Source organism: Balaenoptera physalus (genome assembly GCF_965194825.1).
Source record: "Balaenoptera physalus genome assembly, chromosome: 17".
In the NCBI taxonomy this organism is placed as follows: domain Eukaryota; kingdom Metazoa; phylum Chordata; class Mammalia; order Artiodactyla; family Balaenopteridae; genus Balaenoptera; species Balaenoptera physalus.
The window spans coordinates 78627200-78641404 of NC_138895.1; the positions used below are offsets into that span (position 1 = coordinate 78627200).

At 39.7% G+C, this 14205-nt stretch overlaps 1 protein-coding gene across 9 annotated transcripts in view; it reads right to left on the bottom strand.

The window, feature by feature from the left end:
- LOC309646973 (uncharacterized protein) overlaps positions 1-14112 on the bottom strand; it is an 80703-nt gene extending 66591 nt beyond the window's left edge. For 8 of the 9 annotated variants that reach the window (XR_014255698.1, XR_014255699.1, XR_014255700.1 and 5 more), the window contains exons 1-2: positions 13690-14112; positions 13146-13239 (exon numbers count right to left, since the gene is read on the bottom strand). Coding sequence is in view for 4 of the 9 variants with exons in the window: in XM_082433875.1 (XP_082290001.1) it covers positions 13146-13239; positions 13690-13994 (399 nt within the window). In the remaining 5 variants the exon portion in view is untranslated. The remainder of the gene's footprint in view (positions 1-13145; positions 13240-13689) is intronic. The other variant, XR_014255702.1, reaches the window with a different exon arrangement.
- Positions 14113-14205: the final 93 nt, after the last annotated feature.

The window sequence follows — 14205 nt, forward strand, 5'->3', positions numbered from 1 at the left end:
AAAACTAGAAACAACCCCTATCAAGAGGTGAATGGATACACAAGCTACAGTATATCCATGCAATGGAATACTACTTAGCAATAAAAAGGAATAAACTATTAATAAATGCTACAAAGTGGATAAATCTCAAAATAATCATGCTGAGTGAAAGAAGCTAAACTCTTTTGAGTGCATACTGTATCCTAGGACATGCTGACTAAAGTAAAGTAAAAGAAAATAAAGAGTAGTTGCCTAGTAATAAAGGGGGGAGGTTACCAAGAGGGACTAGAAAAATTTGGGGGGTGACAGATATGCTTGGTATCTTGACTATAGTAATGGTTTTATGGGTCTACACATATGTCAAAGCTTATCAAATTATACACTTTTGATATGCACAGTTTACTGTATAACAATTATATCTTAATACAGTTGCTTCAAAAAAAGATATCTGTCAGAAGTGTTAAGGAAAATTTTTAAGGCTTAAAAATGCCTTCTCAGCGAATTCCCTGGCTGTCCAGTAGTTAGGACTCAGCGCTTTCACTGCCAAGGGCCTGGGTTTGGTCCCTGGTCAGGGAACTAAGATCCAGCAAGCCCCAGAGGGGTGGCCAAAAACTAACTAACTAAATAAAAAGCCTTCTCAACAAGAAGAATAACAAAGGCCATCTCCTTCCTTGGGATCAACTGTCAACAGACAACCTAAAGAACTATTTCTCTCCTATCTTGAGTCAGCCTTTTTAAATAAGAAGACTGATCTTTAATCTGGAAGGGTAAGTTAAGGAGTAAGGGGGAAAAAAAAGAAAGAAAAAAAATTGAAGCCCAAGATAGGAAGGAGACAGGAACAGAAGAAGGAATTGCTTTAAATTCATATTTATAGATTAAGAAAAATCACATCCTAAAATATATCTGAAAATTGGGTAATTTCCAAGGAATCATAAAGAAGCGCCATGAGAATGGATGTAGAATCCATGCCAAATTCTAGAACAGAGTTTTAAAAACCTGATCCATGAGGAACTTCTACAACATCATGTTTGCTCCTGGCCCTCAGCCCTTTCAAAGTCCCCCTTCCGGGACTTCTCTCTGGGTTCTGGCTCCACCCGTCCCTTAAACACCAGTGCCCTCCCGATCCTCGTTCGGCTTGTATGCTCACTCCACAACCGGGTTTGCAACCTTCCATGGGAGTCATCATTCTCTCTGATAATTTGATGAAAGCTATAGCTCAGAACAATGTATGTTTACAGAAAATTTTACATGTAATTATTTCAAAGGTTTCAAGAGCTCCCAGGACCCTGGCCATGCAGTCCTTAGCGTCTCAGGGCAAGGAAATTCCTCACAGAACCCCAGCCTGGGCTTCGTCTCTAAAAACCTATGCAAAGCGAGGTGCACACGGCTGTGGCGATGGAAAGTCTGAATGCCAACAAATAAAATTCAAATAGCACCTCGGATCTCATGATATTTTTCTGGGTATGTTGGAGCAATAGTTCAGCTAGGCAGATTCTTGGTTACCTAGTGAATGCTAATTAATAAGATTTATGAAGGAAGCTTCTAACAACTATTCTGCAGAAGCCCATCCTCTTAAACATTCGATTTTAAAAAGGTGATTTGAATGAGGACACAGAAAACATGCTTATCAAATTTTGGATGAGAAGTTGTGACAGTGAGTAGCTGGACCTTAGACCCAGGATCTAAAACATATCGACTAAATTCGGCCTAGGGGTGAAGTGGAGTTGGGAAAGATCCTCAACTCAAAGACCTTTTCATATACATACTCTTCTCTTCCTCAAATACAATAACTGATGGAAATTTAATGCACCCACCAAGACTGCACACTCCTTGAGATCAAGGTCTAAGTCTTATTTATCTTCATATATTTATCTTCATATAGCACCTTGAATAATGTCAGTATCACGGTCTGCTTGGGCTATATTATGCTATGCTAACAAATAGCTCCAAAATCATGGTGCCTACAACACAAGGGTTTATTTCTCACTTACATACAGTAAATGTCAATCTTGGATTGGCTTCAGCTCTGCTCCATCATTCTGGAACCCAGTCGGAAGGCTCCATCATTCTGGGACCAGCCCCAGCTAAGGCAGGCTGGTTCCATGACAGAAGGAAAAGAGCTACCAGCAGAACCACAAGATGGAATTTAAAACATCTGCTCAAACATGGGACACATCACTTCCTCCAACATTTTATCAGTCTAGGAAAGCCAAGTGTCCACACCTGATGTCAGCAGAGTAGGAAATACAATCCTCCGACACAGAGGACCCTGGTAGAGAGGCAACAAATACTGTGAACAATCATACAAACGACCACAGTGCCTTCGTAATAGAAGGTGCTCAGTAACTGGCAGTAATTATTTATATGCCAGGCCATAAATACCACTGGGCAGAGACTGTAATCTGTCTCGCTCACTGACGCATCAGCGCCGCACGGGGCCCGCCACATGGCAGAGGACACGCTAAACCCTTACTGAGTGAACAGGGATAAGATGAGCATGGGATCCCGAATCAAAAAAACCTGCGACCAAGTACGATGTCCGCCAATTCCTGACTTACCGGAAAGCCATTTTTCTCTTCTGATTCTGGGATGGTTGTTGTAAAGATTAAATAAAGGGCTTCCCTGGTGGCGCAGTGGTTGAGAGTCTGCCTGCCAATTCAGGGGACACGGGTTCGAGCCCTGGTCTGGGAGGATCCCACATGCCGCGGAGCGGCTGGGCCCGTGAGCCACCATTACTGAGCCTGCGCGTCTGGAGCCTGTGCTCCCCAACAAGAGAGGCCGCAATAGTGAGAGGCCCGCGCACCGCGATGAAGAGCGGCCCCCACTTGCCACAACTAGAGAAAGCCCTCGCACAGAAACGGAGACCCAACACAGCCATAAATAAATAAATAAATAAATACTTTAAAAAAAAAAAAGAAATTAAATTGAAGTACTTAAAAAAAGATGATTAACTTTAAAAAAAAAAAAAAAGATTAAATAAAAATACATGAGAAAAAGCGCCACGAAAACTGTGCTCTTTTACACAGATGTAATTTCTCCAGATAGTCAAATGGGATGAAATTTGATAAAAAATAAACTCATTTAAACTTCTATAGTAATGCAGTACATAATATCTTGCATTTATTTTCAAAGCATCAACTGGCAAGTAAAGAATGAGAAAGATTAGACTTAAAGCAGTTCACATGAAAAAGAGACAATGTTTTAGTTGACCATAAGCTAAATATGATCAAAGGGTAATGTTGCTGCCAAAAAATGTAATGCAAATTTCAGGCTGCATTAATAGAAGGAGAGTACCCAGATAATAGCTTCACTGTATTCAGCAATGGGCAGTTCACATCTGAAGCAGCCAGTCAGTTCTGGCCACCGTATGTTAAGAGGTATACTGACAAACAGACTTTGTCATGAGTTTAGCAATGTGCATGAAAAAGGTCTGTAAACCATGTCATGTGCATATGGTTCGAGAATTAGGGCCTTTTTTCCCTTAGCGTGGCAAAAAGAAGACTCGAGTAGGATTTAACAGTCATTTTCAAACACCTTAAGAGTTAACTGTGTATAAGAAGAATAAGTTTCATGTGTATTGCGCTAGACTGCCAAGGACCAGTAAGTGAAAGTTAAGAGGGGCAACAGATCAAGCTCAATGAGAAGTTATTTCTGACACTTAGAAACCTAAAACAAGGAAGGGTGGATGACAACACGGTTACAGGTGCTACTGAGGAAACTGAATTGGGTGGGAGTCGTACAAATCTTACTCACTCCTCTATGGAACCAAATATTTCTGAGGCATTTGAAAACGTCCAAACAGTATTTCTCTTTTCTGATTAAATAATAATACTATTAATACTACTAATAACAGCAACAAAGAACAAGAACTGAGGTTAAGTAGTAAAACAAGAAGTTGTTTGGCCTGACAAACACAGAAAGGCATGCTGTTGAAAGGAAATGAAATTTCAAGCCTAGATAACATTAAACATAGACACAGTGTCTAGGTCTGTACAGAGAAAATAGGCTTAGTCAAAATTGCATTTATTCTGGAAGTTGGTTTTCCTTGCATGACCTAACTCCTATCATTTTCACGGAGGTGCAAAAGATTTTTTAAAAGTTCCTACAATGGCACTTAAGCAAAAATTTGCTAACATTATACTAGTGCTCTTGTTGCAAGACAGTACTAGCGTTATCGATCAACTTGTATAATCATTCAAACTTCCCACGGCAGACTATTACACAGAACACCACTGTCATTTAAAAATGGTCCCTCATTAATATCTTATTTTGTTTCCTTAATCTATTCAACATCCAGCACTTTTCCAGTCTCATTCGCAGCTTTCAATTCCCAAGTATTCTCTGCATACTCTGGTCTCTCTAATAGGTCCTAAATAGTAAAGATAAATGCCCGACTTATCTTTGTATCCTGGCCCCTCAGCTTCACATCACTCACAGCATAGTAAACACTCAAAATTGTTTGTTAAATTCCTTTCTTTAATGAAACATTAAAAAAAAATAACCTAATGAACTTTTCATTATATTTAATTGTTACACAAGAGAGAGAAAGTCATAGTAGGCTGTAAGGATATACTGGATATTATGTTCTTGTTATACTAAGAAGTGAATAACCACTCTTTACAAAGTATCTTGGAATACAAATTTCTTTCTCCTTTAAAGTCCTCTTTGCATCTTAAAAGGGCACATTGAACGCGATTTCACCGTACACAGGATTTTCAGAGTACTGACACAAGATGCTAACACCCCACTTACTTCCCTCACTACAGGTACGTGTGTAAAAATTGAGCTCAAAAATCGGGTTCATTGACTTGTTAAAGTAAATCTGTATGTGCCTTTCCAGAATGTATGTAAATTCAGATTTTAAAAAATCTATTCTTCCAAGCCAAAAACGTAAAGGAAAGTGTAAAGGAGAAAAGTTCAACACCTATCCTCTACCAGGAAATATGAAAGTTTAGGACTTACTTGGTACAGGTTAAGGCTTGTTTAGGAACTTGTCACTGGATTCCTGTCCTGTTACTTCTCTCCTTCCTCTTTTGTGGCACTATCGAGAATTGCACAGGTCATGGGGACACAATGCTCTGCTGCAGAAATCAGGAGAACACAGTTTCGCATCTCCCATGTCAACCCAAAGGACAGAAACATCTACATTCCACTGGGAGATGGCAGAATGAGTCAGTAAGGAGATAAACCAGTTATCAGTTAAAAGATACAGTAACTAACTAAAAGTGTTAATTTTCTTTTAAATTAGATACTTATGTATTAAAGCAATTATTTTTAAATGATGGAAATGATGTACAACTAAAAAACTGTTTAAATAAGAAGCCACTAGAAATTAATTATAGCTAATATGTATTGAATGTTTTCTGTGTGTTGGGCATTCTTCTAAGTGCTCAACATACATGAACTCATGTTTACCCTTCATCACAGCCATATAAGGTAGTATCCTCATTTTACAGATTAGAAAAAGGAGGCACAAGAAGATGTGGTACATATATATACAATGGAATATTACTCAGCCATAGAAAGGAACAAAATTGGGTCATCTGTAGAGACGTGGATGGATCTAGAGACTGTCATACAGAGTGAAGTAAGTCAGAAAGAGAAAAACAAATAATAGTATATTAACGCATATATGTGGAACCTAGAAAAATGGTACAGGTGAACCGGTTTGCAGGGCAGAAACAGAGACACAGATGTAGAGAAAAAACGTATGGACACCAAGGGGGGAAAGCGGCGGGGGGTGTGGGTGGTGGTGGGATGAACTGGGAGATTGGGATTGACATGTATACACTGATGTGTATAAAATGGATAACTAATAAGAACCTGCGCATAAAAAATAAACAAAATAAAATTCAAAAATTCAAAAAAATAAAGAAAGAAAGAAAAAAAGAAAAAGGAGGCACAGACTAGTCAGATAACTTGCACAAATCACATAGCTAGTGACAGGCAGGAAAGGGATTGGAATTCAGGCAGGACAGCTCCAGGGCTCATTCTTTAACCTTTATGGGTAGGTATCACTATGATATACTTTGACATTTGAAGGTCTTTTTGAGCCTATTAACATTAATCACATATAAAGAAATTTTTTCAAGACTGTATAGAATTATTATTAAAATGCTTCCACAACCAACTTTTAGGATTAGATGACCGAATCCAATACATTACTTCATTTAAACCACTAGTACCTAATCTAATTTTCCATATAATCTATCTTTTGGCTTTATTATACTTCCTGATAAGTGCAACTGGGTACCTCTTATACACTTAGCATTGTGCCCGACAATATGTCACTAAAAGTACTTTGCATAGACTAGATCTGTGATGTTTTATTCATATGAGTGTGCATTAAAGTAATTCTTCTACTTCTCAAGTACTGAATACAATTATTCAACAGACATTTGAATACTTAATGAACACCAAGTAGTATGGATACAAAGATAAATTAGATGGTTTCTGCTCTCAAGGGAGGCCACAGTTACAAAACAATGAAGCAAGTGCTTTTATGGAGAGATGACCAAGGTTCCAAGGGAACAGAGTTCCCCCAGCGTGACAAGAATGAGAGCAGTTCCATGTGCAAAGGCATGGAGATGTAAAAGAACATTTTCCTCTTGGGAAATATCAAGCTATTTAAGTAGGACTACAATGCAAAGTTTAGAAGGAAAGCAAGGGAAACAGTGATAAGAGATGAAGGATGAAGCTGGAGCTAGATAAAGAAGTCTTGTAAGTCATAATATAAAAAGATTCAAGCATCTCAAGGATTTAAGCGGGACGCTGATAAGATCAAATATGCTAACAACAGTGGTTATCACACTTTTTATTTTAAACAGTAGTACCCTGATTTCATGAAATCTTATGCAAACATCCACACTTAAAATTGATAAATGTAAAACTGCACTGGTAGAAATTGGAATGAATATGCTTGGAATGAACCCTTCACAGAATAGTTTCAAAACCACTGCTTTTCAAAGGAAGAATTAATATAGCCACACAGTTGCGTTTTATTTACTTTATGCCTCTCCCAATGTGATTCTAACTTCTCAGGTGCCAGGAGTCATTCTCATAGTTTCTCTTCAATCATAGAACTAGGAATACATAGAACTAAGCAAATAGTACTAGGCCTTCAAAATCAATGACAAAAGTTATAATATAGAAAAAGGAAGATAATCAGCTTTTTCACTTATGAGTTAAACTATAATTTAAGTGACTACATTTTCTAACCTAAAAGGATTTATGGTTGGACAAATACTAGTGTTATTTATGGCCACAGAATATTCAAAACTGGTACAGTGTTGGAAAATATAGGATATATGATTGTAATTGGTATAATGTAATTTTTTAAAGATTGGTATACTCGTTTTCTTAACAATGACTTTGTATCTGAAAATGCTTCCCCATCTATCCCTTGAGAATCTGTTCTCCCACCTTATAGAATTTGGAACTCTACATAAGATCTCTGAAAATGACCTTCAGTGTGAAACTGCTTATCTTCCTCATAGCCATCTAATATGTCCCCAGCAATAACACGTAAAACTGATTAAAGATATGCATGCATATGCCTCTCCTGCAATTCACTGGTCTTGATTCTTCACAGTGAGATGTGCTAATAAAAAAAGCAAGAATACCATTCTATGCAAAAGGTATATAATGATTAACATGTTTCATATCAAAACGATTATATTCGCTTCATACAATTTAATCAAATCCCTACAATCCTTCCCTCTACCCTTCTCCTTCCCCATGGTGGGGAACATAACCACTCATACAGTCTCGAGAATGTTTAAAGTATTATCCCCTTTAAAAATAGATTGATTAGGGCTTCCCTGGTGGCGCAGTGGTTGAGAGTCTGCCTGCCACTGCAGGGGACACGGGTTCGAGCCCTGGTCTGGGAAGATCCCGCGTGCCGTGGAGCGGCTGGGCCCGTGAGCCACAACTACTGAGCCTGCGCGTCTGGAGCCTGTGCTCCGCAACAAGAGAGGCCGCGACAGTGAGAAGCCCGTGCACCGCGATGAGGAGTGGCCCCCGCTCGCCGCTACTAGAGAAAGCCCTCGCACATAAACGAAGACCCAACACAGCCATAAATAAATAAATAAATACTTAAAAAAATAAAAAAACAGATTGATTCAAAACAAATGTTCAAAACAATGTTTAACACATATTAAAAGAAAGTTAGAGAACAATCTCACTTTTCTCTATCACATAAGATACCAACAACCACCCTGGGCCACTCTTATCATGCGTTAAAAGTTCTCTCATAGCATGTGGTTCAAAGCCAACCAGTGACAATTATTAAAAGGAGCAAGAGGGGAGACAGGCACAGGATACAAATTAAATTCTTCAATATATCATTCGACCAACATGTACAATATATTCACTTGCAGACATGTTTAAGAAATGGTCCTTAAACAGAAACAATATAAATATTACTATAAGGAAAATACCTTCTCCATATGATATAGCAAACTCAGTCCAAAACTTAGTATTCAATGCATCATTTCGGGACACACTCTACACTCCCTAAATCTGCAAAAATAGCCAACTATTCTGCTATAAATTTGTTTGGGATGAAGATAACTCTCTTCATTATAGTAAAATAAATTTTATCACATGCATTTTAGGGAAGCAGCTTAATAAGTTACTCATTTATATTTCTTTCAAATATAAAAGTCTGAGGAGTCTCAAATAATCATTAAGAACAAACTGACTTTTAAACAAAAGCTTTTTATAAATAAAAATGTACTTGAAAGTAATCCTACAAAAACATACAAAGAGTCCTCATATGTAACTATCAAAACAATACCCAATATCAAACATTTAACTATACACATTTAACTACTGATATATATTCAAGTGGAAGGTTTCAGAGTAAAATTTCCATGTCTTTCCCACTTAAGGGCAAGTTTTTTGAAAAATATTCCGCAGACAAATAGATATTTTTTAAATAGACTGTACAACCACTATGTTGATTTTAACAACACCTCAAGTAAAGTTAACTTAGAACAAATACTAATAATAGTTAGAAATATTAAGTTATATACAATGTTTAATTGCCCTTGCCGTAATACAAAGAAGTTCATAAATTATCTTAAGATAAATCTATATTTTTCCCTAGTTTGTGAAAACTGCAATAACCTTTCTATTAAGAATAACTTCTGATTAAACCACCCTCAATAACTGAGATTCAAACAATCTCCCAGATGGAGCAGCTGGGAGAAAATAAAGAGGACAGTTTTAAAAAAGAACTTTGATGCTGTAGATAAGATGATACGACATTAAAAACCAGTGTGACTGGAGTCTGCAAAATATAAATACATAACAGTGAAAGAAAACCCTTTAAGGCCAATGAGGAAAATGCAATTTACAGGATCATCTATGACTAAAATTCTGAGCTCAGCCTTTCTTATTTCTAAAATTTTTGCCCAAATTTCTGCAGATTACAAAGTCTAAAAACTTTTAAAAATCCTATAGAGTGGACTTAAACATACTTATTAGTATTAGGTAATGTTTTATGCTTAAGAAGTCTACCAAATATTATTTAAAAATCCAATTTTACATAAAGTATGTTGCACTACTGATTGCATTTTATAGAAAAGAAAAATTAAATGACATTTGAAAGTGACATTGGGTTAAATAATGAAATTGAGAACATAAATCAGCCTTAAGTTCCAATTAAAATTTCTAACCATTATTTCTGTTCTCACAGATCTTGGCACAAATATTTTTAAAATGCAGTAGTCTACTTATTTTTTTTGCATGTATTTAAAAAAATTTTAAATTACATTCCCTCAATAATGATAAATCCAAGTAATGAAATTTTTACCTATGCTCTAAATGAGCAATTCTTTGACAGTCCTTTGAAATTTAAAAAAACAAAAAACAAAAAAATGAAAAAAAAAACTTGAAAACATTTCTTTTAACACCACAACTTCAATCTTCATTTTTACTCATTTGTTCAATAGAGGAACTAACAGCCTATACTAAAAAAATCAATGGCATCATTCTAGCTGTTCCCTTAATTTTTATAATATTCAATTATGTTAAGAGCAATAAAACTGTGCCTGTTATCCCAAAGTTGTGCTCTCAACCCATATTCAACGTGAAAATAATTTCTTGCTTTCTGTGTCATGCACAAGAACAAAACAAAAAACTATTAAAGTGCTCAAAAGATACTCTGAACACTTATATACTCACATGCTTAGCTCTTAACCCTTAAATCCCTTCTCTAGGAATAAGACTTCTCTAAAATTGGGGAGGAAGGGTGTCACTCTTACACAGCCAGGCATGAATAGCATAAAGCAAAGTAAATTTGACTGATTATTCTTAATTAATTTTGTGTCCAGTTCCTCCCTTTCCCCCTTATTCCACCATAAAGTTTGAGCTAACTCATAACCAAGTTCTACTCATATTAACTTACATTTCTTTTTTTAAAGTCATCAAAGTGAAATGATTTCAGAATGAAAACTCCTCAAGTACTCCATTCAATATCTCCTGCGATTTCAAATAAACCCAACTGCCTAACAAAAAGAGAAAAAAGCTCCCAGGAAAGTTAGAGTATGCAGTTGTTCTTTTATCAAAATAGATTTCTCACAAGTGACCCAAACACAATTACAGCTTAGGAAAATCAAGCCTTTAATTCTGAAGAATAATTTGCACCTAGAGAAAAATTCAAGGTGATGGTTTTCACTGCATGTGGACTTTAGACCAAATCTATTTATTTTAACTTTACTGAAGTCTGGGTATAACCACTTGTTGGCCTATGTTGCAGGACCACCGTCCTAGTGAGAGCATCTTACAACAAGCTGCTTTTGATACCTTACTAATTAAACTACCTTGGATAGGATTCCAGACAAACCTGACCATAAAATTTTGGCATTCTAATTTGGTTTCAATGTACTCTAAATGGTACAACACTAGATCACATGGCAATTTTTCCATTCAGTCAAAACCTTAATAGGTAGCATATAAGTGGCACAACTTCGAATTTAGCAAGCCCATAAATATTAACTTTGCCCCCAAACATTTTGGGGAAAGGGATAATTCAAGGAACACACTGACAAATCTTAACATTATGCCAAAAAAAATTTTTTTTTTTTTTTTTTTTTGCCATACTGCACAGCATGACGGGTCTTAGTTCACCAACCAGGGATCAAAGCACGGAGTCCCAGCCACTGGACGGGCAGGGACATCCCCAAAATTTGTTTTTAAATTGTACGACAACTGACTTTTCATAAATCAAATCACATTTGATAAGTACCATATAAATAAAAGGGATTAATTATTTGAAGGCACCTTTTAGTGAATCCTTTTTGTAAACTTTAGAAGTCTCATATAACATAACTAACCACTACTTGTTTTGTAATCTTATACTTGTAAATATCAACGTTCTTGAAGTAGAGCATAACTGCTTTCTTGGGCTAAATACATCCCAGCATTACTGCCCTGCTCTCTCTTTCCCAAGTTTTAAAAATGTCACCCCAAAAAACAGCTGTTCGTCTGTAGTAGAATACACAACACTAGGAAAGTCGAAAAAAGAAACTAAGTGATTTTTAAATGTAAAATAGAAATGTATGTACTCCCAAAGATAGGTCAACGAATTATTTTTGGCAATGATCACAATAAATGCCGAATTAAAATGATTTTTAAAAAAATCAAGATATGCATTTCTTAAATCACTTTCCCACATGCCTTTGTCACCTGGAGGAAACTGTTCAAGAACTGTTTCTCTCCATGAACACATGACCTCCACAAGGGCACCAAGGTCAACGAGACATACAGGAGGGGGTATGCTGAGTAAGTGCTGATTTGCCCAGTTCTACAGTTCCCTTTAAAAAGAGAGGAAGATAAATAAAAATTAAAATTTATTTATATAGTACAGGAAAGGAAATGATGTTCCAAGTCGTAACATTCAAGTACCCCATTACAGAATTGCATATAGACGTATGTCAGCAACAGCCACAGGAGCAAGACGTAAAAGGGGCATCACAGCACAGAACCAGGTACAAAAATTGCTGCACAGAAAGAATTAACAAGATACCAAACTGAAAAATCCTCCCTTAATTCTTGTACTGAAAACCTTTGGTACCCTGGCTACATGCTACAACGACTCAATTTCAAAGTGAGAGTCTCTGCTGACAGAACTTCTTGAAAAAAGACAAATAACCAAAGATCCATAAACAACCGAAGAAGCACCCGCGTTATCAGAAATGCTCAGGTAAGAAGTAAATTTGTATATGCTGAGCCTGCCAGTTAATGTGAAATTCACCAGGTGTCCCGGTGTTCCCTCATTCTTTACCAAAGATCCCTTCGGACATTTCCTCAGCTGTCACAATCCCCAACCTTTCACAAACCAGAAGTTTTCTTGGATGAGATTTAAGCTCTAAAACACATTACCCACTTGGTATAATCTGTTTAAACAGGACTTACACGCAAAAAGTCCTTATCATGTGAAATTACTATATTTCAAATTTCCAAACAACTTTCAAATATGAAACAAACATATGTCAGAGGTAGCACCTGAAAATTTAAAAGTGACTTAGCAGAGAGCAATTCAGCTATGGATAATTCATTCCAACGTTTGGTAAATAGGTTGCATGCATTATAATAGTAGAAGACTAAAGAGGGGAAAAAAATCTGCAGAAGCACTGGGGATTTATTCACAATCAGCAGAGAACTGGGCTGACAGCAGTCTTCCAAGTTACTTTCAGGGAAGCTCCTGATTGGTGGGCGGCACTGGGTCAATGTGATTACTTAACCCTGGCAGTTACAACTAAACTCCACTTTGATGGGCTCCAAAGCTTATGACAAAAAGACGACTGCTTGAGCATATCAAGTACTTCGCTGTCCTGCTTCTATTTCTCTCTCACACAACTAGGGGCCTGACACCTGAAACTCATCAGAAAAACATTACCTCGTTTCGGGGCTTTAGAGTTTTGTATTTATTATTTTTAAAGTCCACTGGGCATAGATTCAGTTGGGGGTGGTGGTGGTGTGAAAGATTAACCCATTTCCTGCACACACAGGGAAGAACTCATGACCATTCAAGCAGTTCCCTCTCTCCCTAAGTAACTTTTTTTTTTTTTTAATATCATTTAGTCCTAAAATAACCATAAGCAACAAACATCAAACATTGGCATGGCAACGTCCACACATCATGCCCTAGTGCTACCCACAGGCAGATCTGTTCCTCTCTGGTCCCCATCCAGGCGGGTCCTCCGGGTCCCTCTCGCTTTCGTCCGGTCCAGCAAGGCTTCCCCCCGAGTTTTGCTGTAAAATCCGCCACTTTCGCTGGCCCGGGCAAAAGCAAGGAGCCTCGTCCCCAGGGCAGAGTTTCTCCCAACTCCCAGCAAACATTTCCTGAGCGCTTCCAACGGGCCCCCCGCGCGCACCTGGCCGGGCCCCTCGCCCCCTCCCCGCACTTTACCAAGCCCCAGACATGGGCCCACCTGCCTCCCGTCGCCTGTCCCACGGCCGGATCGCCCAGCCAACTCCTGCCCGGAGGCTGCACTCCCCCGGGTCCCGAGCCCCCATCAATCCGGGGCCGACCCCGAGGGTCAGGGGCGCCAAGAGGGGCCCCCAGACAGGCTGACCCCGCGACGCCCCCCAGAGGCCGGGTCCCGCGCGCCTGTCAGCGCCCCCGGAAGGGGTCAGGCAGCGGGGCTGAGCTCGCCGGGTGCCCTGTCCGCTCCTGACACCCTCTCCCCCCACCGCACTCACCTGGCGGTCTCCGGCCGAGGGGCCGGGCGAGGGGCTCGGGGGTCGCGCGAGGAGGCCGCCGGGCCGCCCGCCGCGGCCCCCACCCTCGCTCCCACTCCCGCTCCCGCTCCGGCTCCCGCTCCCTCTCCCGCTCCGGCCGGCGCGCGCCCCGGGCCCGACGCGCGCCTGGAGCGCCGGGGGGGAGGGGGCGCGCGGACGCGCGAGCGCCGGGGGAGGGGGCGCAGGAGGCGGGGGCAGGGGGCGCGGCGAGAGCAGCGGCTCGGCGGCGTCAGCGGAGAGAAAGCAGCCTCGGCCGCGTCCGTCATGGCGCGCGGCGGCAGCGGCGGCTCCCTCCAGCTTCCCGGCTCCCTCGCCTTTAGTTTGACCTTTCCCTCCAGTGTGTCTCAGGGAGAGCAGCGGTGCGCGCGCGTGTGCATGTATCTCTGTGTGTGTGCGCGCGCGCGCGGGGAAGGGGCCGGGTTCGCTCCCCGACGCCTGACGTCACTGCTATGGCAACGGCAGCCCCGCCCCTTGCCG